Raw genomic sequence first — 24,274 nt, 5'->3', positions numbered from 1 at the left:
TCCCATTTCTAAGAGCACATTCTGGGACTGGGCTGCAACAGTGCCCTAGACCGAAAACAAACAAACAGATCAAAAGTTCCCGTGTGCCACACAGAAGCCCTGATAGAAGGATTCCGCAGCAAGGGAAGCTGTCTACTAGAGAGCACACCAGCACCAACAAGCTGATGAAACACATCACCTCCCAAGCCCACCTGCCATCAGCCACCGTGGGGCTGTTTAACACAGACATCAGGGAAGGCTAAAGAGTGAGGCTTTTTCTTTCTCCAGAGGGAATGTTTACCAACACACCAGGAAGTGATACGTACAGAATTTGCTGGACAGAACAAGGCATTCAAGAGGAGTTGGGAAGAAAGAAATCCTTCATCCTGTTTCTCCTGGATGGGTTTCTTTTCCTCTTTCTCATCCTAACGGCAAGGCCTTAGTCTGGTTTCTTGTGATTTTGCCTGAGATACACAAAGCTAGGAAGGCCTGCCCACAGCAAGCTTTCGAAGCTGTCAAATGAATAAAGAATATTCGCTCGAGGTTTTGCTAGTGAACTGTGAAAGACAGAGCATCTTGGTCAGATAAAGGTCCTTACTGCAAAGCTGCAAACTATAAAAAGAGGTATCGTGATCCCTGAGTTAGGAGATGGTGGGTTAAAAGGCGGATGAGGAGGCCTACCCCGTCTTTCCGTGGATTCTCCTCCTTCATGTTTGCATTATTTACAGGAAAAGTCGATGAAATGGATTTGGAGCTACAGGCTATAGTTTGCTGATCCCTGACGTAGGCAGAGGCCTCGCCCATGTAAGGTCACAAAGTCGGGAAAGAACGCCATTCTACTACAAGTGGTTTAGTAAGCCAGTCCAGCACTCATTCTGGGCTTAGGACCGACCACTAATTTCTGGTTATGCTGAGTCTGCTGCTCCATGTTTGCCAGCTAGAACCTGCTCCGGTTTTGCTGGGCCTGGAGTGATAATAATTCTAACAGCTACTTTGCACTGAGGCCTGACTGTATGCCAGGCACCATTCTAAGTGCTTTGTGGATACTAACTCATTTAATCATTATAACAACCCTATGAAAGTAGACACTACCGTTAACCTACTTCATACGTGATGAAACTGAGACACAGAGGGAATAAATAATTTGGCCAAAGATACACCCAGCCAGCAAGAGGAAGAGATAAAAATTGATCCCCGAGCTCATGTTCTTAACTATTCTGTCCAGGTGCCTCCCTGAGTCCGACTCCTAGCTGTCCTCCATTGTCTTTTCCCATGAACACCACAGCACATTTGCACACCCTTCCCGTCCTGCCCCACTTCCATACTTGCTCCTTCCCTGACACACAGGAGTACTTCTTGGTTTTTGTCACTGTGTGGTGAGGGGGACAGAGAAGAGAAATAAGGATTCCGCTGTTTAGGAACCTAGGACTCAACCATAACTGACGCCCAGGGCAAAGACGGAGGTAGCTGATCAGTTATCGGAAACACGGCATCCAGATATTGCTTACCATCCTGGACAACACAGCATGAGAAAATGGATTTAAGTAAGAAATGTATGCACACCAGGGGACACTATCAAATGGATGGTGTTAGGTAGGAGCATACCACAACCTCTGTGCCATCATAGTTCTTGGCAAAGTATGGACCAGCTGTAAGCATACACCATCAACGGGATGAACTTATGGCAACTTCCAGAGGAATGATGCCAGCAAAGTGAGCTTTACACAATAATACCATGAACGTAGTACAGTAAGAGGGGGAAACTAGGAAAGGACACAAGTTACTAGTAGTGGAGTAAAGCTAATTCATTAAGAGGTTTCATAACATGAAGTGTATCCCTGATAAAGACCATTGTCAACAACTGAGTTAACAACTCAACTATGAACTCAATTGTTAAGGAGAGAGGTTAAGGGGCACCTGGCTGGCCCAGTCAGAAGAGCGTGCAACTCTCAATTTCAGGATCGTTGAGTTCAAGCTCATGCTGGGTGCAGAAATTACCAAAAAAAAACTAATTCTGGGACATGGTTGGGTCGCATAGCATAATAGAAGGAATTGGCACTCTGAGGCTAGATAGCCAGGATTAAAATCATGGCATTAATTCTTACTTGCTGTGGGTGACCTTGAGGAAATTCCTGAAGTTTTCTGTGCCTTGGTTTACTTATCTGCAAAATGAGAATAATAATAGAACCTATCGCATATGGTCTTACGAAGATTAAGTGGTACTCATTGAGCACTTAAAAGACCATGTGACATATAAGCACTATATATAACTATTTATTATGCAAAATTTCTTCCTTTCTGTTTCCTTTTTGCTACACCAAATATGGTCCCCTGACCAAAGTGTGAAGGCTATTTTTAGCCAAGATAAATGTAAGTCTGTACTAAGAAAAGCACTTCAGGGGGCACCTGGGTGGCTCAGTAGGTTAAGCGTCTGCCTTCGGCTCGGGTCATGATCTTGAGGTCCTGGGATCGAGCCCCACATTGGGCTCTCTGCTCGGTGGGGAGCCTGCTTCCCCCCTCTCTCTGCCTGCCTCTCTGCCTACTTGTGATCTTTCTCTCTCTTTGTCAGATAAATAAATTCTTTAAAAAAGAAAAAAAGAAAAGCACTTCAGCATTTTCGCTTAATGTGTAGAAATACTTCATATTTAGAAAATTATTGGTGGGCACAAAGACTGGGAAAATCTTGCTAACTTTTGCTTAGGAAATCTATAGTTAATTTTTGTGCTGTGCAATGAGTGGTTCCTCTCTCTCTCTAAATGTTTATCATTAAATTTCTAGCACCTCCTCAGAAACCTTTCCCAGCTCTCCTCTTTACAAGAGCTAGCTAGCTCTGTCACTCATTAGCTGAGAGGCTCCAAGGAACTCTCACTTTCACTTTCTGAACCTCAACTTGACCTGCTGGAAAATAATATGCAAGGCCAGATGTGAGAGCATGAGCATAAAAAGTGTGAAATTTTAAAAAGATTCAGACACACTCAGAAGGAAGCTCAACATCCCTGCAGGGCCAAATCACAAAGTGGTTGGTCAGGCTGAGGGTTCAAAAGCAGGCAGAGAGGCAGCTGAGAGCACATCCGCCCGCAGAGTAATACGTATTTAAATGCCCCAGATGAGGCAGGGGACCTGAAGCCAGAGGCTAAATGTGGTACTTCACTACCTGTAAAGCTGCAAAGCCAAGAGGAAGCCTGGGAAGGTGCTCAGAACTGGCCACTTAGGGAAGGAAACCAAAGCAGATAGAGCACTGCAGTGGGGTCTTGGGTTAAGCCACCATCTGGTGTCATCTGCACCATCTCTGACATGTGCACCAGACAGAAGGGCTGAATGTCAAATATAAGAACTAGTCCTACACAGGCGGCCCATGGGTGCAGGGCTACAGGGTGTGCTTGGCAGACACAGCATGAACTGCTGGACAGGGAGGAGCTCCAAGAACTGAGAATAAAATTTAAACTCTAATTCAAAATAAGACTGCTAAACAAATTTCCAGAAGCATGAAGAAAAAACTCAATACTAACAAGAACACCAGAGAGAGAGAGAGAGAGAAGATGAATTTACTTCTGACAAAAAGGAAAATTGAAATTGACTTCAAAATAATTAAGTTTAAATCCTCTTCCAGTTGAAAGTAGAAAATGTATCCTTTAAAAAAAAAGAGAGAAGTATGAAACAGAAATTGGGAAAAGTGAAACAAGAACAGATTGATAGAAACAAGAATGGACGATAAAACCTGGAATCATACACAGCTACACAAAAGAATGATTAATTTGGAAGACGAAGGTTTCATCAGGGTTGGGAGAGATCACAGCATAAAAAGACTGAAAGAGCCATCACTAGAAATAAAAGGTGTATTGACAGACACAGAGACATAGCTAATTGGACTTTGAAAAGAAAACAGAGTAAGTAGAGAATCAAAACCTGCAGAGCTATGACTAAGAATGTTCCAAATTAGAAGACATGGTTTTCCAGATGGAAAACGCACACCAAGCATCATCTGGAGTAAATAAATTTAAATCTATGCTTAGACACATCACAATGAAATTAAAATAGAACATCAAAAATAACGTTTTAAAAGCTACTCTAAAGAAAAAAATAGTCGATCCAAAGGAACCAAAAAGAGAATTCTCACCAACAACAATAAACACCGGAAGACAAGGAGGTAGTACATTCACAATGCCAAAGGGAAATAACCTTCTATCTGGAATTCTGCACGATACAAAATTACCATTTAGGAGAAAGGGCAGTAAGAGTTGACTATCCAGAGAACATGGATAAAAAAAACTAGTAGATGGGAAAAAAAGAAAAAGAGAAAAATCACTACACGATAGATTTCAGTAAACAGTGTATTTGAACCTCATAATTGCCGTAGTTATCCTAACTATATGATTATGCAATCTGACATATAAGTTCTGAGAGCATGGTATCTAAAAGTAGCTTCCTAAGAGTCAATTTATTCTGATGTAGCTTTGAGTGACTTTTTAAAATTCTAACTGTCCTATCAGAGAGCATTTTTCCCCTTTTTCCTAAACGTTAATTGGAAAAGGAACTCTTAAAGCAAAAACTACATAATTTTTCCACCAAAAAGAGCTATCTAAACTACTACCAATTACTTAGCAGTTTACCTCCAAATGCCTGACAGCAGACACTTGACATTTTGGACTGAAATATTTGGAGACCTTTGCAGAGACCCCAAATCACATACATACCATTCATATAATCTCCCCAAAGGAGAATATACTTATAACAAACAAGTTATAAGATAACATAGGTATGTTATAAATGAATTAAGTGGCCCCTTGAGACCCCTAAAAAGAGTTAGTGGAAATTCACGGAGGAGTTAAAAACCTCAAAAGCCCACTGGGAAGGCAACACAGGCCAGTAATGCTGAGAAAGGAATTCAAAATCTGACCACGGCAAAGGGCCCAATCACTGGGCTCCACAGACGTTCCAGATTACCCTGAGAAGGCAGAACACCTTATTGTCAAAGGTCTACTAAATATTTTTATGTGGTACAATCAGGAAACATTTCCGTATTCAGCTGTTATTCTTCTTTTCCACTACTTTCCATATCACCATTTTAATAGATGTCTGATACCCTATTAGGCAGATAGACAATACCCTTAACCAGGGGCACCTTCTTGAACATCTGTATTGATTTTATTTTTATTAATAATACTAAAATAATATGTCATCATAAAACTTTCCTTTCTTTTCAACAGTTCTTTGGACACATTCTACAGCACTTGCTGATAGCTGGCCAAACTACGCGTGCTCTTTGAAACAGCAGGGATTCATCCTTGAACTTCCCTCCACTATTAGAATGCCAGTATTTCCTCACTATATCTCTGTCTTCTCCCTGAACTTACCACTACGGCACTTTTCTCTGCCTTTTTAATTTCTCATTCAATGCCAACTGTTTGAGAACAGCTTTCAAGTTCATTTAATAAATCCTTATTTGAGAGGACTCAGAACTCTCAAGATTTAACCAGCAGAGGCTGGCCTAAACCACACCTGTCTTCATGTTACACAAACCTGGAGCTCGGAGGAGCAACGTGAGTCATCTATGAGCCAATCCAACACCTAGGGAACGCATAGGGAAAAGTACTGCCAAAACCAACATGGGGAAAAATCATATACAAAATAGACTTATTCTACTGCAATATCTGACCTTGATAAATGCAAAACTACATTATCTACAGAGAGAGAGAGATTTATCAGAATCTGATTTTAGTTTAAAATAAAGCCTTTTATTTTTAATCAGAGGATACAAAAACCAATTTTTAGTTTCAATGATTTTGCTATTGTTTTCCTATTCACTGTATCATTTATCTCAACTCTACATCATTACCTTCCTTCTGCTACCTTTGGGTTTAGCTTGCTCTTCTAATTTCTCATGGTATAAAGTTTGCTTATTGATTTTGGATCTTTTATTTTTTTTTAATATAAGTGCTTATAGGTATAAATTTCCCCAGAGTACTGTTAGTACTGTTATCCCTGTATCTCAAATGTTTTGGTATGTTTTCCCTTTCATTCATCTCAAGGCACCTTCTAATTTCATTTGTAATTTCTTCTTTGACTAGTCTAGTTTTTTAAGAGTATGCTGCCTAATTTCTACATGTTAGTGAATCTTCCTGCATTACATCTATTATGGATTTGTAGTGTCATTCCACTGTGGTCACTTTGTAGAATCTCAATCTTTTTAAATTTATTGAGACTTGTTTTGTGGCCTAACATGTAGTCTGACCTGCAGGAATGTTCCAAGTGCACAAGAGAAGACTAGAGTGTTCTACGAATGTTGCTCAGGTCTAGGGGATTTAGAGTGCTCTATTCATTCAGATCTTCTATTTCCTTACTGCTCTCCTGTCTGGTTGTTCGATCCATTACTAAAAGTGAGTTATTGTAGAACTGTCTGCTACTTCAATTGTATTGGTTTTTACTTCATACATCATGGGGCTCTGTTGATAGGTGTGTATATTTTTATAAATTTTTACCATCTTAATGGAATAACCCTTTTATCAATATATAATGCCCTTCTTTGTCTTGTAACAACTTTTGTCTTTAAGTCTATTTAGTCTGATGTGACTAAAGCTACCCGGGCTCTCTTTTGGTTACTATTTGTGTGAAATATCTTTTTCCATGCTTCCATTTTCAACCTATTTTTAACACTGGATCAAAAGTGAGTCTCTTGTAGACAAGCATATAGTTGGATTATTTTTTAAATCCATCTGTTTCTGCCAATTAATTGGAAGATATTTATCCATTTAAAGTAATTACATATAAGATTTACTTCTGCCATTTGCTCTTTGTTTTATATGTCTTATACTTGTTCAGTTCCTCGGTCCTCCCATCACTTCTCTTTTTTTTGATTAACTGATTTTTTTCTAGTATACCATTTTTGTTACCTTCTCATTTTCATATTCTTTATATTTTTTAGGTTTTCTTTTCTTAGTAGTTACCCTAAGGATTGGTTAACATCTTAACTTTATAACAATCAAATTTGAATTAATACCAACTTAGGGGGCGCCTGGGTGGCTCAGTGGGTTAAGGCCTCTGCCTTCAGCTCGGGTCGTGATCCCGGAGTCCTGGGATCGAGCCCCGCGTCGGGTTCTCTGCTCGGCGGGGAGCCTGCTTCCTCCTCTCTCTCTCTGCCTCTCTGCCTGCTTGTGATCTCTGTCTGTCAAATAAATAAATAAAATCTTTAAAAAAAAAAAAAAAAAAAAAAAAAAATACCAACTTAGTGTCAAGAGTATACAAAAACCCTACTCCTTTATAGCCCTGCTGCCCTTTATATTATTCTTGTCACAAATTATATCCTCACATATGTGTGCTCATTAATATAGATTTGTGATTATTATAAGTATTTTCCTTTTAGGTCATATAGAAAAGAGAAGAGTCACAAATCAACACTACTGGCTTTGAGATTGACCAACGTGGTTACCTTCACCATTCTTCATTTCGTGTTATGGCTTCAAGCTACTGCCTAGTGTCCCTTCATTTCAGTCTACAGAACTTCCTTTAGTATTTGTTATGGGGCAGGTCTACCAGTGACAAACTCCTTGAGTATTTGCTTATTGGGAAATGTCTGTCTCCAGTGATACCGTATGTCAGGGTATAAAGTGTCTCCCCAGGCCATCTGTTGCCACCAGGTCAGGGTTAGGAGACCCCTTTGGTCTCTGTTAAAACCACATTTGCCAGCTAGGAAAGTGCCACCCCAAGCTGTCTGCTGCCACCAGGTGAGGGACAAGAGACCAACTTCCAGACTGCCCTCTGATGACACCAGAGGGAGAGACATCTGTAGTATTTGGCTGGTGTAGGACAGGTATTGTCAAAAAGGTTTCTGTCTAGCTTGTCTACCCTTTTCCCAGTCCTCTGGCTAGAGAGTAGACTTTTCTCAAGGGCTTTTTTTTTTTCTCTCTATCTGCTGGCAGTTCCAGGTTGCAGGCTCCTCCAGCACTCAGTCCAGGATATATGGGGGATTTTTTTTTTAAGAACTCGGGGAATTCACTGCCATGCCATTACTCAAGTCCTAAGGACTTAGCCAGTCCACTTTCCTATTTACATCTTTCAGAGTCCTCTTTCTGTTTATTATATCCAGGGCTTTGGTTGTATTTAGCAGTGGGGGGAAGCAGGGAGAAATTAGTCTAAATCATCTTGTCCTCAATTGTGTTTTATGATGTTTCAACTATATTTGCAAGAAAATTTTTCTTGGACAGAGGAATACAACACAGAATCAGAGACCTTAGGCAGTAGGAGGATCTATCTAATCTTCACATTTTATAGAAGAGGCAGTAGGTCTGTGAGACTAATCTCCTTACTTCCCACAAAGCTACAGAGTAGTAGAGCTAAGAATAAGAGCACAGACACATTCATATCGTGCTCTGCGGCTTTCAGTAGTATGTTCTTTCATCATCACTGTTGAAGACAGATCCTGGGCCTAAATCTTCTTTCCTTAATTACAGAAATACTCATTAACATACTGTTATTTTCAGGGGCACCTGGGTGGCTCAGTGGGTTAATGCCTCTGCCTTTGGCTCAGGTCATGATCTCAGGGTCCTGGGATCGAGCCCTGCATCGGGCTCTCTGCTCCGCAGGGAGCCTGCTTCCTCCTCTCTCTCTGCCTGCCTCTCTGCCTACTTGTGATCTCTCTCTGTCAAATAAATAAATCTTTTTTAAAAAAATACTGTTATTTTCAGCTAATCTACAGCGTGCACTGTAAGACAGAACAGGGTAACACTCTGGAAGAAAGCGAAGGTGGCATCCTACGTGATAGGTTTGTAAATTCTCTTCAGAATAATTACAAAGTTTCAAATACATAGAAAAATACCTTTTGACATATACTAAACTTACATACTGACGAACGAAAATTAGGATGTTGGACATAGCTTTGAAAGTTCAAAAATATGCCTTATCTACACAGCCAATATATTAAGGTGATTCGATGACTAATGTACATGAGATCATCTGCATATATTATAGCAAAAGATCTCATGATATTTGATGTATGCCCACTGAGTTTTAATTTGATCAAGAGAAAAGCCATGAAATGTAAAAAGCGGTGACATTTCCATATTGTTTATACTTAAAGAATGTTTTCTTATAGATATTTAAAGTTGCCAGTGAGATAGTACTTCATTTTACTCTATTAAAATGATTTAATGTGTTTAAAATGGATTGGGTATGCATGTTAAACTTTAATCAAATTTACATTTTAAAAATCTATTAACCCTGTGAGAAACTTATACAATCACCAGTAATGCCCCCCCCCAAGACCAAGAGAAAAAGAACCAGTATGTATGAGCTCTAAAACCCTTAACGTCTTCCAGGAGAATTTATAATTTTGTATCGCCAACTATACACATTAACTTACAGAAAGAATACCTGAAATGACAGGATATTAATTTATAAGAACATTTTCTAGGAGAGCATAGTGTCAAGTATTTTATAAGTAGTTCAGGGCCTACAAACTGCCATTTGAGTTGAAGTGAGCCTGTCATTCCTTCCAAACGACAAGAGGGTAGGATCTTATTTAAAAAGCTGTGTCTAAGAAATTTGGCTATGAAATGAACAGCAAGCCCAGGATATTCCTACTGGGTTCAGTACTGCCTGAGGAACCTCATTCTAGCCAGATGACAAAGTTAGATGAAAGACTCGCTGTGTTGCTGAAACAAGTAATACCTTATATGTTAATTTTTTTAAAAGGAAATTTAAAAATTTTAAATTTTAAATTTTAATTTAAAATGTTTTAATTTAAAAAAAGGATTAATTTTTTTAAAAAAGGAAAGAAAGACTTGCTGCATGGACTATGATTTCCTCTCAAGGTCATCTTGGGTTCCTGGCTCATCCTTTAAAATAGCACATACAGGACCTGAGGTACACAGTGGCTAGTCCTTCTAGGAAGACTATCCCATCAAGCCCTCTAACCCTGCCGGGGTCCGCCATCCCAAGAAGACTGAGACTCCCAAGACCATCCATCAGGATCAGGGTTCTTGTCCCCACAGCATATGGGTATGTCCCCTCACCTGACTTTATGCCTCCCCCCTCACCAACTCAACACAGACTTCTACGGAGCACTTAAAGAACTCAGGGCATGGGGCACCTGGGTGGCTCAGTTGTTAAGTGCCTGCCTTCGGCTGAGGTCATGATCCCAGGGTCCTGGGATCAAGCCCTGCATTGGGCTCCCTGCTCAGTGGGGAGCCTGCTTCTCTCTCTTCCTCTTCCCCTCCCCCTGCTTGTGTTCTGTCTCTCCTCTCTCCCTCTCAAATCAATAAAATCTTAAAAAAAAAAAAAAGAACTCAGGGCATACCATTAACAAATCCCATAGGTTCTCTCAACTTCATCTCTGAACATTCCTTCTCTTGCCTTAATTCAGTGTTACTCAATCCCGGATACACTTCAGAATCATGTGGGGAGCTTCTTAAAACTCCCAATGTCTGGGGGCGCCTAGGTAGCTCAGTGGGTTAAGCCTCTGCCTTCGGCTCAGGTCATGATCCCAGGGTCCTAGGATTGAGACCCGCATCGGGCTCTCTGCTCCGCAGGGAGCCTGCTTCCCCCTCTCTCTCTGCCTGCCTCTCTGCCTACTTGTCATCTCTGTCTGTCAAATAAATAAATAAAATATTTTTTTAAAAAAACTCCCAATGTCTGGACCTCCCACCACACCAAAATCTCTGGGGGTGGGACCCAGACCTCAGTAGGTTTACAGCTCTCCCCCAGATGATTCTTGCGGGCACAACGTGAGTACCAATGGGCTAACTGATGCTCTCTGCTCTCCCGCCGGGGGCTGCTCCCTGGACAGAACTCTCCTATCAAGGGGCCCTTCCTCTCCCAAGGCTCTGGCATCACTGGGCCTCAATGGGCCTCAAGTGGGCAGGCCACTGGCTTTTCACTGCTACATCCAAACACTAAATCTCTCTCCCCTAAAATCTATCTTTCTAAATTTCAGACAGTTCCTTGAACACATGGGGATCTCAGGCATGCCTGCCTCCTTGCATTTGCTTTTTCTCTACGGTAATGCTCTGAACCCCTCAGCCATCTGAAAAGAAAAATTCTCGTGTTTAAAAACTCATTTCACTGGTCACCTTAGCCCTTCTGTGAAGCCCTCTTGGCCTAAGCTTAAAAGTACTGATCAAATGCTTCTTCCACGGTACTTTCATCCTACAGCGCTATTTTAGTATACACTGCACTGCCGGTGAGAAGCGCTTGCTGTTACAAGGTAAGCAATTAGTGGAATAAAATAGGAAAATCCTGAGCACATTAGTCTACAGGGAGCCCCAATCATCAAATGTGGTGCTCATGTAAAACTGAAAAAATTATCCTTCGTACCAAAAAACTTTTTTAAATAAAGATTATAACCATAAGAAATTTGGCATGAGATCAATACTATGAAAGAGATTTAATTATTGGAGAACCAAACAGGCCCTTAGAGAACTGACATACAGGACGAGCACCAGCTCTGCAGATGGCATTTTCCTCAGTTTATACGCATACCAACAGTGAGCTACTAGTTTGACTCTCATCTTAACACTGCTCCATGTAAAACAGTTAACTCTAACTGCTTTTTAGTCATCTGTATTATCAATCAGTCTTTTTTTTTAATTAATAAATAAATGTGTCACTTCTTCAGAGCTGAGCCAAAATGCCATGCCCTGGTCCCTAGCCTGTCCTCAGGAAAACATGGAACACAAACCATTTGATTCTTTATATATTCACTTGGTCCCTCTTGATTTTCCCTATAGTATGAAAAATAAAAAGATCTGCTCCTTTGAATTTATTCCTTTTCCTAACTCCAGGGCCCCATCTGTATAATTTACTCCAGATGTCCATATCATACTAGTGCTTAGTATTAAGGGCCAGCTAAACTGCATTTTATGCTGAACACCTACACTTCATCGCTCTCACTTGATAAAAGTAGAGATATACTTCTAGCGTATGTAGGAATGAGCTACGTATACCTTTGTGGACACATCTGCAAATGTACAAGTGCTTTTCTCTTATATACTTAAAACCTCGAAGGACATCACTGACTAGCCACATAGTTTTTTAAATAGTTGTTCCTTTTTAGGAAACAGAATGTTTTCTTGTTTATTATAATCTAGTCTTAGCCATTTATCCATTTATCAAACTAAATAATATGAAAATTTTAAATCCAGGGGTACCTAGGTGGCTCAGTCAGTTAAGTGTCTGCCTTTGGCTCAGGTCATGATTCCCAGGAGTCTGGGACTGAGACCTGCATCAGGCTCCCTGCTCAGTGAGGAGTCTGCCTTTCCCTCCATGCTTGAGCTCTCTCTCTCTCAAATAAATAAATATTTTTTTTAAAAAGGAAAATTTAAATCCAAAGCCTTTTTATCTTAATCTCTTCTCACAGCTACTGACAAATTTAAGATTTAAATTATACCAAGCTTCCTTGTTTCTCCCCTAGGTACTATAGTTTAAGCCTCATTTGGGTGTATATATTTTTTTCCAAAGTCAGATCGATTGCCCATATATAACAAGGAACACTCAAGAAAATGTTTAACAGAGCAAAAGAAGAACTCAAAGTGCTTAAGTATGCTGTAATAAAGCTTGCTGTGTGAAGTGGTAAAAATGACCTCATGAGAGAGTAAGCCAGAAGGAAAAGAAAAGCAAATTTAAAAAAAAAAATGAAAACATGACAACTAGAAATCCGAAGCTAACGTGTGGTAAACTTCCTTTTTCAGTTTCAACTCTTTTAGGGAAAACTACTGGCCTAAGATACAAAAATTTAACTTTAATCACATAAACAGAGAGGAGGTAACAGATGAAAGCAGTTTGGAAATGTTCTTACCCATATTTTAAAGCTGGTGAGAATAACTTTCCCTAACCACCAAGCCCTAAGGGGATTAAGTCTTGTTTAAAGAAAGAAAGAGGTGAATGGTCATACACACAACGAAATTGCAAGCTTTACCAAAACTGACCAGGTTTCTTTACTGTAGGACTTCAGATCCTTTAATGAGCCCATATGCACTGTCACTCCACAAGCAGGTGCTGAGGTGGCAGCCGGCGAATTTGTCTTACCACGGAACCCTGTTCATATCTCCCAGAAGACCGCTTTATCACAAGCAGTTTGAGAAAGACTAGAGTACACAGGTGCCCCGCCCACATGGTTAGGTGAGCCTCTTCCGGGGCCATCAGGAATTGGACATGGCACAATGACTAAATACAGTCACCTATTCAGCTCCCAGGATTTCCTCTGTTGAATGTGTGTGTCCCACTTACAGTGGAGGAAAAGAGTAAGGGAAGGGAAGTGACGAAGGGGTTTTCTGCCTGCATTTGTTACACACCTGTTTCTGTAGTCTGAAATCTCCAAAGTTAGGCAGCTGAGGTGGAGGCCTGGGCTGAGCACTCCACTCACTGTTTACATTGTGATGGGAAATCTGGCAGACCAAGAAGCAGCCTCATTCATTAACAGTGACTTGAGAATCCCCAGCCCCCATCAGATCCTTGGTCACTAAGACCCCAAGCAGCCAGGAAGGCCACCTCAAGCAGGTCAGATGAGGACTGCTGATAGCAGCCACGCATTTCACAAGCAGGAAGTCACGCCTGTTACTTGTACAGGAGAAGATAAGGAGGTTGATCACAAAAGCCCTTTCAGACGGGTCTTCATGCATTCATCCAGGTGGCTCCCAAGCCCCAGTTTAAAACCAGTAGCTAGTAGATAACTGCCTCCAGAATGCCCACAATTTTGTTGTGACAAAGCCCAGGTCTGCTGTTGGTGCCAATCAGGAGTTTGGTCTCATCTAGGTCCTCCACAGGCGGCACGTGGTGAAAGCCTCACCTGCCAGAGCAGCACATCACTGTCTTACTGTATACACAGACACTTCAGCTCCAGGGATGGGGAGGGCAGCGACCTTTAGGAGATGGACCTCATCTGGGGAGCTGGCTCTACCTATTTACTAGCCATGTCCCCTTGGCTGACTTGTTTAACCCCTGTATGCTTCAATTTCCTCACCTGTAAGAAAATAAAGGATATTAACACCTACTTCATAGGATTTTTGTGAAGATTAACTAATGCATTGAAAGCACTTAGCACAATACCTGGTCTACTGCAGATGCTCAAGAAACGGAGCTAGTAATTTAAATGAGCAGAAATTTTAACCAGGGAAAAGCTTAGGATGGAACTAAAGCTTGCCATTAGATCAACAGCAGGGACTCAATAAATACTTGTTGACTGATTAATCAACAACTTTTAAAGCCAATCCTGGAGTATTAGAAAAGGGGCTTTCACTCGCTTATATGTGAGTCAGGAAGAACAGGGCTTTTCCTTGCCCTTCGAACAGAGGAAGGAAAGCAGTACTCATTGTATCTGCACCTCGAGGCTGAGTGAGCACTAAAGATGATCTAATTCTCTAAAAGAAGGACAAGCAAATGCCCAAAATGGTTTCAGTGACTCAGCAAGTCCTAAGATGTGCCACATGGAAAAGTATGTTCTGAAGCATCTAGACCAATAAGGTAGAAACTAGGACTGTTAACAGAGAAATTTCCCAACATTTTCTGCTGAAAGTAAGAGGGCCTTTGAAGACAGAAAGTCTCTTCATGAAAGGAAGGATCTGTAGTGCCCTTTACCACACTCTGCAGATTTGCAGCTTGCTTCTCATTTCCAATTCTACAAGGAGTGTTGATGAATAAGACCATAGTAGCACATATAAATGAGGCAGAATTAATTCACAAGTGAAACAGATTTTGGTGACACATTCTCCCAAGTCCTGCTGTTTCAGCTCATCGTTCCAAAGAAAATACCATCCTAAAGATAAAGAAAGCACTATAGGCCCAAAGCACAGGACTGACACCATGGTGATGACCATTAATTATGGGGAATTAACACAGCTCCTAAAATACTGATGACAATATATACACCCAAACTGTACATACAATATAGAAAAACCATGTCCCCCACCCCCCCAACTGAAGAGACACCCATTCTTCTTCTGTCTCTATCTGAAAACAACATGCAACCCTTGATGGCCAAAGCGGAACCAGTATGCATTGGTTTGGTTGCTTATCGAGGAAACGTTCCCTTTTCCACATGAGGTTGGGGGACTGGACAGATAAGAAGAAATGCAGCTACTCTCTATACTCTCTGTCCAGACATCATCTTGGGAATGTGACCGGCCAGTTCTGTGGCTATCAACCCTTGCAAAGGAAGCACAGTGGTAGGACAACTTTGTTATACCCAACAGTTCACAGAAATCAACTTCTGTTTCCTACCTGTGATGGACAAGGTCTCGGAGGGAGCGCAGGTGGTGGAGGTAACAATCCTGACTTAGTAGCTGAAAAGAAAAACACATACTGTTAAGAATTACCAAAAACACATCGGGTGCTGCAGTCAGGGTGGAGTCTGCTTGAGATGGTCTCTCCCCCTCTCCCTTTGCCCCTCCCCACCTCTCAAACAAATTTTTTTTTTAAAAAAGAGAGTTACCAAGAACAAAACAAAATACCCTTTCCACTTTTTAACTAGGAATACCAATTGCTCTTAACATTTAACTAGTAATACCAAGTGCAATTAACATGTTTAGGTTATTAAAATCCATCTGAAGGCTTAATTTTTTTTAAAAAAAAGGAGTACATGATATTTCTAATCACTTTTTCGTTTTCATCCTACCTACCCCAAATCCAATTATTTATATAGGCTGTTTTGATTAAGACAGTATAAAACAGTAAGGAAAAGACACCCTCTGATCAAAGGACTGGAACCCAGCATGGGAAAGGCAGTCAATCCCTCATTATTCTGATGTTACTTGCTTAGTTTCAAATAATCTAGGCCCTTTGGCTTCTCTAATATGTCTCCCTCTCTCTTGGCCATTACACTCCTCATTAGTTCAGCAAGTGGGCTACAGAAACGAAGGGAGCCAGAGTCCCCACCGTCAGCTCTGCTGCACTGCAAGCTACGAGGTCTGCCAACAGCAGGGAGGCTGAAAGAGATGGGACTAAATGACGTTGAGGGACACTTCAAAGATCTCAACTTCCTTTTCTCTCCCTGATCCTAATTAGCAGAAATAAAATCTGTTCCTATAATAATCTGGCCCCATTTAAAGGATGTTTTGAACAAAAGTCTCAGTCTAATTTTTTTTTAGTTTTGTGAGATACAGAGAAAATTTGAATTAAGCCAAGAATGTCTGAGTTGTAACTAAAAGAAAATAAACATCTGCAAGTGAATTATAAATAAAGCTCATGATCACGCACAAGAAATAAGTTTATTATCACACACTGGCAAGTTAAACCATATTCTTTACAAACGCCTTAAAAAGCACACCATGCTCTATATAACCATACCTAGTTTACTGGCGATTCTGTAATATGTGTGCTAATATTTGGACAATTTTCTGTGACTTAAAAATAAGTCATAGCAATGTGCCAAGAACATGAAAGTTTTTGCAGATCACTTTTGATCTGACCTAGCAAGATCAGACGAGCCAGAAGATGGAGTTTGGGGCTTTCCACAAAGGTAACTGAAGAGTAATTTCATAGAGATTTGCATTCTGAGCCAGTGCACGGATCTGGTACAACCATGTGGGCCCATCAGTGATTTCTCTCAATCTGTCTTTCATTAAAATTTATGAAACACATCAGTGGGTCAAAACTCCAGAGGTGGTGAGACCTTAACAGCCTTCGATAACAAAGCATATAGCAGCAGAAAAACAAAAGCCTCAGAAATTATCCATCTCAGGGCCATTCTGTACTCCAAAGGTCCTCAGGATCGGGCCTTTAAATTATCGGTTTCTTTAAAAACAAAATTTTTTTTAAACTACACATGCTTTTAAAGCAAAGGCCTTGCACCAGAACAAAGTGTGTTTTTAACAAAAGAGGACATATTAACAAAAGAGACTAAGAATTGATAAGCCATTTAATTAACCAAACTTCTGCTTCTAGGAAGAGGGAATAACAAAGATCAGATTTACCCTCCTATTTGAAACAGCCGAAAACAAACACAGTTTTTATATGAAATCACAGTTTTTAGACACGAGACCAAAATCTATAAAACAACAGTTTTCAAGACACTAGGAAATTTGGCAACAAAAGACAGTGATCCCTGAGAGACAGGAAACCAACCAGTTGAGCCATATGTCTCACTCTCCCTGCTTAGTGGGCTCAGATAGAGGATCTACCTCCAGATGCATGTCTGATTCATTTCATTTTTACTATTTTTTTAATTTAAAAATGCCTTATTTTTGTAAAAGATGATATGAGGGTGTTTCTGAATATACTTTTGGATAAAATCCTATCACCTATGAATATTCACAGCAATTTGGTTTCTTCTTTTCAGTACCTTTATCTATTTTGGTTTTTATCTTACTTACCTGGCTAGAAAATCTACTGTAAAGTTGACTTATAATAATCACATGGGCATTGTTATTGTCTCTTGATCTCAAAGGGAAGGCTCTCCTTATTTCAACATTAACTATGATATTTGTTAGAGGTTAGTATAGAAACCCTTTAAGGGATTATGAAAATTCCCACCTACTATTATTTTGAGATTTTTTTATAACCTGTTGAGGCATTTTAACCAAAACTGCATGTCCACCCACTGAGATGATAGTATTTGCCCCTTACAATTAGTTAAAATGATAAGTTACATTATAAATTCTTAAGTATTAAAACACCCTTGCTAACCTAGGATAATTCCAACCTGGTCAGGTTTTTATACCTGCTAGATTTAGTTGGCTAAAACCCTGTTTAGGATTTTTGCCAACTATATTCATAAGTGAGACTGATAAGCGGGTTTCCTTTCACATATGGTTATCTGGTCGGTTTGATTCGGCAGGACAGTGTTCCGCATCTATACTCTGGAACAGGTGGCTGCTGTGGAATGTCAGGTAGAACTCGACAGCAGATGCATCTGGGCCTGGAGTTTTGCTTGAAACAAGATTTTTAATGACCTCATTTCTTTAACTATTACAGGGTTATTTAGACTTTCTAATTCTTGGGTCAGTTTTGATAAATGATATTTTTCTAGACATTTATTATCTAAATGTTCATATTTATTGCCATAAAGACATTCCCACGCCCTCCTCTACTCATCTTAATCTCCGCACACATAACTTTTGTTTTCTACTGCTAATGCTGTTTGTATCATCACTCTAGTTTCCCTTCATTGAGCTTACCTGACATTTTCCCATTTTATTACTCTTTTCAAAAAGCCAGCTTTCCTGAGCCTCTGTATTGTCTGCTTGCTTTGTGTTTCATTAATGTCTGTTCATCTCCTTGTATTTTCTCTCTTTGGGCTTATCCTATTCTTTGTGTAGCTTAAATTACTTGCTTAACTGATTGCATTTCTCCTTTTCTAATGTAAGCATTTAGTGTTACAAATGGTCTTCCAAGTGTCACAGGTTTTGATATGTTCTCATTCAGTTTTAAAGTCTTCCTAGTTTCCATTACAACCTCTTTTACTATCGATATTACCTTTCGTCTGAAGTTCATCCTTTAGAACTTCCTTCATGGATAGTCTGTTAGGACCAGCTCAGTCAGTTTGTGTGACTGAAAAGTCTGTATTTTACCCCCATTCTTCAAAGAGTAGTTCACTGGGTATAGATTCTAGATGGACAGCTATTTTCTCACAGCACGTTAAAAATAATATTTCGCTGTCTTCTGGCTTCCATTATTGCTGGCGAGAAGTCATGTGTCTATAGAACCATTGTTTTCTCGTTAAGTAGTCTGTCTTCTCTCTGGTTGCTTTTGAAATCTCTTTGCAGGTTCTGCAGTACCGAACTTGACACTGAGTCTGCCTATTTCTTCATCCTCTTTTTCTTTTATAACCTACTGAGCTTCACTAGAGTTTCTGAATCATGTGGCATCCTGTTCACCCTGGGAAATTCTGAGTGATTCTCCCAATATTGTCTTTCTACCATTTTCTGTTACCTCTCCTTCTGGGGTTCTTTGCCTCAACTGTGTTGTGTTCTGGATAATTTTCTAAGATCTACTGTTACATTAACCAATTCCCTCGTCAACTGTGTTTAATGTCCTGTTAAACCAGTCCTCAAGTTTATTTTAATGATTGTTTCCTTTCTGGTTCTATTTGCTCTGTTTTCAATTTTTTTTTCATTTTTATAATTTCTTGGCTACATACTCATTTTTTCTGTCTCCTTTTCTTTCAATTTATTAAACATATTTATGTAATGGTCTGTGTCTGATAATCCTACCATCTAAGGGCTTCGTATTCACTACCCTTGTGTTGCTCCTGCTAGCTCTGTCTCCTTGTGTTCCATTTCCTAGAGTGCTTGGTGACCTCTGACTCCAAATGCACATCCCTTGGAACTTCACCTGTAGGAACTGGGCCCTGTGTGCAAAGTGGGTTCCTCCTCTACTGTCCGCCAGAAACCCAAAGGTGCTTATCAACCTGGGATCACTTGAAACTAAAAGCTTGGCTTGATACATATAGGATTCCCAGTTTCTGCTGTCCTGAATTTTATTAAATGTCCTATAGCAAGACTTTTGAGTCTAGATAGTAGTTTGAATATTTGCAACTAAACTCACTCTTACCTCATTAACATAACAGTGAAAAGAACTGTTTAAATTTTCTCATTTAAATTTAGAACTGGGAAAATAGATGAGAGGCTGGTAGCTAAATGAGCAGTAGAGAAAACAGACAATAACCAAGGTGTACCAAAGAAGCCCCCCAGTTCTCAAGAACTGAGGACATCAAACTCCTCTGGAAGTAAGGATAAAGAAAGCAATAAAATGAAGAAAGCATAAGAAGTAAAGAAAATGAACTAATTGTGAATCCTATTTCCTACCCTTTAGAAGGACATACGTTGACAATACCCTTGAAGGTCAGGTTCCAGCTACACCTCATGCAGGTTTGGGCTTCAGGATCCCTGCTCTTGTGGTTCCCTCTGCCTGCAGTGTTCATGCCCTACCCCTACTCCACCTGGATAACTCAGAATATAGTAAGTGTCCAACAAATAGCTCTTTAAACTAACATAAGAACTACAGGACCATGATCCATCCCCATGTCGGAAAAAAATTAATTGAAGCCCTTTAGAAGCAATTAGATCCTAAGATTTTTCTCTCACATTCTACACATTTTCATCATGTTTCCCACTCCAGCAAAAGGCTAGACGTATCCTTCTTCTCCAGGGAGGACACCAGGCCCAAATGAAGGCAGGGGGCCATATTGAAAACAGGGGGATCTAGTATATGTATACATTCTGGATGGTGAGACTGCCATCCCTCTTCCTCTCTGCTCCTAGACTTTTGTATCCAGAGGTTAAAGGAAGTGCTCCAGGGAAATGGACCAGCCAAGAAGGAAGATATAGATACCAACATCAAGAGATCTCCAACAAGATGACCAAATCAGATCATTCCACTACGAAACCCACAGACGGCAAGTCCGATCCATTTATCCATATATTCCAATCAGTTTTTTACGCCCTTTCCTAAACAGAAACAGATGACGGAAGTATTATCAGATATCTACATAAAAATTTCTAAGATAGTACAATAGAAAAAAAAGGTTAATCTCAAAGATACAGATTAGATTCATAATAGGGGAAAATTCTTCAATGTATATTGTATCATCATAATGATCATTCTGTTTATATTCTAGAACAACTTAAACATTTACTATGTATCAAGCATTGTTTGAGGTACTGTGAAAACATCAGTGAAAAAAAACAACAGGAAAAAAAGCTCTATCCTCATGAAGCTTTATTTTATTTACTAAGAAGATAGCTAATGGGATGGGAGTAAGGAGTGAAATTTCTCAAAGTTATCAGGGAAATCCTCAGTAAGAGATAAGAGATGTTATTTGCAAAGATGAAATACTCAAGATGTTGCTGAAAAAAAAAAAAGAATAGTCAAATAATTAAAAAGAGAACCTGAAAATTAAAAACATGATAGCAGAGGGGTACCTGGGTGGCTCAGTGGGTTAAGCCACTGTCTTTGGCTCAAGGCATGGTTTCAGGGTCCTGGGATTGAGCCCCACCACACACTGGGCTCTCTGCTCAGCCGGGAGCCCGCTTCCCCCTCTCTCTGCCTGCCTCTCTGCCTACTTGTGATCTCTCTCTGTCAAATAAATAAATAAATAAATCTTAAAAAAAAAAAACATGATAGTAGAAAGGGAAAGCTTAATAGAAAGATTCAAAGATAATCTAAGGAGATCTTTTTTTAAGGATTTATTTACTTATCTAGGAGGGAGGAGAGGAGAGAGAGAGGGGGCATGCACATGTGAGTGCAGAGGGGAGAGGCAGAGGGAGAAGGAGAGTGAGTCCCAAGCAGATGCCACACTGAGCACAGAGCCCAACTCAGGGTTCAATCCCATGACCCTGAGATCACTACCTGAGCCAAACCAAGAGTATGCCACCCAGGCACCCAACCTAAGGAGATCTTTAAAAAAGCAGGATAATATCCAAATAAAATTCCACAAAAAGAGAGAAAATAGCAGGGAAAAAAATCACATAGTCTAAGAAAACTACCCAGAAATGAAGACTAGGGCTTTCTAAACTAGAAGAGCCCACTGAGTACCCAGAACAATGGAAGAAAACAGACCCATGGCAAAGAGCATATGAAATTTCAAAATACAGGAGTTAGAAGATTCTACAAATTTCCAGCAGGGGATGGAAGAGGAGGGCAGGCCACATCCAAAGGATCAAGAGTCCAGACAGTTTTAAACTTTTAATATACCACTGAAAGCTAGAATTCATTGGAGCAATGTCATGAAAATTCTGAAGAAAACTTATTTCCAACCGATGGTTTAATACCCAAATGAGCAGCCAGCTTTATGGTTCAATTAAAGGCATTCTTAGACATTCAGGGGCTTATATTGAGCTCTATGTACCTTCTCCAAAAAAGCTACTCAAGGATGTGTTCTACCAATGCAAGAGAGTAAACCAAGAAAGAGCAAGGCACAGGATAAAGGAGTTCCAACATGGAAGAAGAAAAGAATCGTTGGATGACAGAGAAGGGAGATGCCATGATGAGAACTATGTATCAGGCACGGAAGACAATCACTCTACATTTCTTCAAACAGATGAAACCAATACCTATGTCAGAATTTCAAGAGGAACTTTAGAAAATTGAGGCATTCTACAGTTGCTTCAGGGGCAAGTACATTGAAAAGAAACAAGGTGATTATGCACTCCGGGGCCAACAAAAATCTGTCCAAGTAGGAAAAGTAAATAATTTACTATATGGCTTACATAGCCATAAGAATAATATAAACACTAAATACTGATCTAACCCAAATTCTACGAACTGTACTGAGAGGGTGAAAGAGAAAAGGTGCTAGAAGGTGAAGGCAGCAGATGATGACTAAAACTGAAAAGTCAGTAAGAGGTTATATAAATGTTATTTTAAAATGTGAGATACCAAAAGGATATAAACAATTCTGTAGCAGAGCGTTTTCTCGCAAGTCTTGAGGAGTATCAGTGGTCTCGGAGGCACTCTCCAAACTCCAGTTTGTTCCCGCAGTTCAGCATGGAGCCTGGGCCTTTCCTCTCCACCATATCAGGGCATCAGCTGTGATTAGTCACTTTTCCAACTCTTTCCCCTCTCTTTCCAGAAGTCGCGTCCGCTGAAACTCAGTCAAGAGAAGGCAAAACTAAGAGTACCCACCCGCTTCACTTCACTCGAGATCTGGAGTTTCAGAAAGAAATCCCAATATTTGCCTACACACACACATGGCTTTAGAAGGAGGCAGGCAGAGTCACGCCTCGGGTTTTCCCTTCGCTGTTACTCTCTCAAAAAAAGAGAAAAAAATGACATTAGCTCATGTATCTTTCCTTATTTGGTTTCTGCTGAAAAATCTCTTCTATGTGTTCATGACTCTTCCTTTAACAGTAGGTGATACTAATCTAGCTTCATTCTACCAAGTTTATGTCTGATTCATATTTTTACCTCCCAGAGCATCTAAACACACTGCCTTGGGTGTATTAAGTATTCACATGGTGAATTCAGTAAAATATCTCCTCATATAATAGTTCCAGTCCATTCATGATTTTATTTTTTTTTCCATTCATGATTTTAAAGTAGATTCAAATATTTTATCCAACATACTCTAATCAATTTAAAAAAGAGAAAGGGGCGCTGGGTGGCTCTGTCAGTTAAGCATCTGTCTTCAGCTCAGGGCTTGATCCCAGGACCCAGCCCGCCTCAGGCTCCCTGCTCAGTGGGGAGTCTGCTTCTCTCTCTCTCCCTCTGCCTGCTGCTCCTCCTACTTGTACTTACTTTCTGTCAAAGAAATAAATAAAATCTTTTAAAAATAAAAATTAAAATTAAAAAGAGAGAAAAAGTATACTTTCGTGCAAAGCGAAACTGAAAAACCACTTTGGCTGAATAATCTAGTGTACACATGCAAAAGATGAAAACATACCTACAACAGTAACACCTGCTTTCCTAGAAGGAAAGAGAAGGAAAGAAGAGGGGAGGAAAACACTTTTGACACATACACTGAAAGCTTTACCATACATGTGAAGTAATCGCAGATTTATTCCTAAGGTAGAATACCAGATATCAGCAAAGTTTTGTAAAATCAGAAAATTTTGTAAATGTAATCAGGGAAAATATAATAGATACCCAAATCCTGAAAACCAGATTTAAAAGTTCATGAAAGAAACTGCCATTTAATCCTAAACTCAAAAAAATACAGTAACAGTAACAGAAAATACAGTGACCAGTGTTTATTAAATTTGTTGAAAGATGTGCATTTTCTAGCACTGATCTGCTGATTCTCAGGCTCCTGGTATCTTCATCCAAAACTTCAACCTCTTAGATTTTTTTATCTTTTTATTTTATTATGCTTAGAAATTCCCAGACAAAATATTATCCATAATGTTGCTCATAATTTGCTCATAATGTTGCTCATAATATCCATAATTTCCCTCAGATCTTTACAAAGCCCAAAATCAATGATTTAATGAAAATATGTTCCAAATTACTAAGTAGAAATAAAGCAGCCAATGTGGCAACTGAAAGCTGCATGGAACAGAAAGCCAATTCTTTGGGGGAGAGAACCTTGAAATAACTTCAGCTGTGAAAAGGCCTCCCATCCCCCCAAACTATGAATATTTTATGAAGAAAATAAAAGCATTCAAATGCCAAAAGAAAAAAAAACACTTAAAGGATGGAAAATGTTGAAGGGAGCCTGCCAGTGGGCCCTGCACTTTTAAGTATCAATCAAGTAGAGAGTTAGCCATATGCAAAGCTTCAAGGATTTCGTCAGTGAGGACCATTCTTCTTCTTGGCAAGTTCATTAAAATGGTGATTTCTTTGTAATAGAAAATGTACTTTCTTTCCTTACTACTCACAAAAGCATGTGTGAGCCTATGCCTATCCCCTAATCACCCAGTTACACACAGTGATG

The 24,274-nt window shown here is 39.8% G+C and overlaps 1 protein-coding gene across 5 annotated transcripts in view; it reads right to left on the bottom strand.

Annotated features, from left to right (window-relative positions):
• Positions 1 to 24,274, bottom strand: part of REPS2 (RALBP1 associated Eps domain containing 2) — a 218,676-nt gene that overhangs the window by 45,335 nt on the left and 149,067 nt on the right. For all 5 annotated transcript variants that reach the window (XM_045995957.1, XM_045995953.1, XM_045995956.1 and 2 more), the window contains one exon: positions 15,187 to 15,248. In XM_045995957.1, coding sequence (XP_045851913.1) covers positions 15,187 to 15,248 — 62 coding nt within the window. The remainder of the gene's footprint in view (positions 1 to 15,186; positions 15,249 to 24,274) is intronic.

The sequence above is a fragment of the Meles meles genome, chromosome X (genome assembly GCF_922984935.1).
Source record: "Meles meles chromosome X, mMelMel3.1 paternal haplotype, whole genome shotgun sequence".
NCBI classification, from domain to species: domain Eukaryota; kingdom Metazoa; phylum Chordata; class Mammalia; order Carnivora; family Mustelidae; genus Meles; species Meles meles.
Note: the sequence above shows the minus strand (reverse complement) of the source record. Positions and strands in the feature narration are given on the sequence as shown.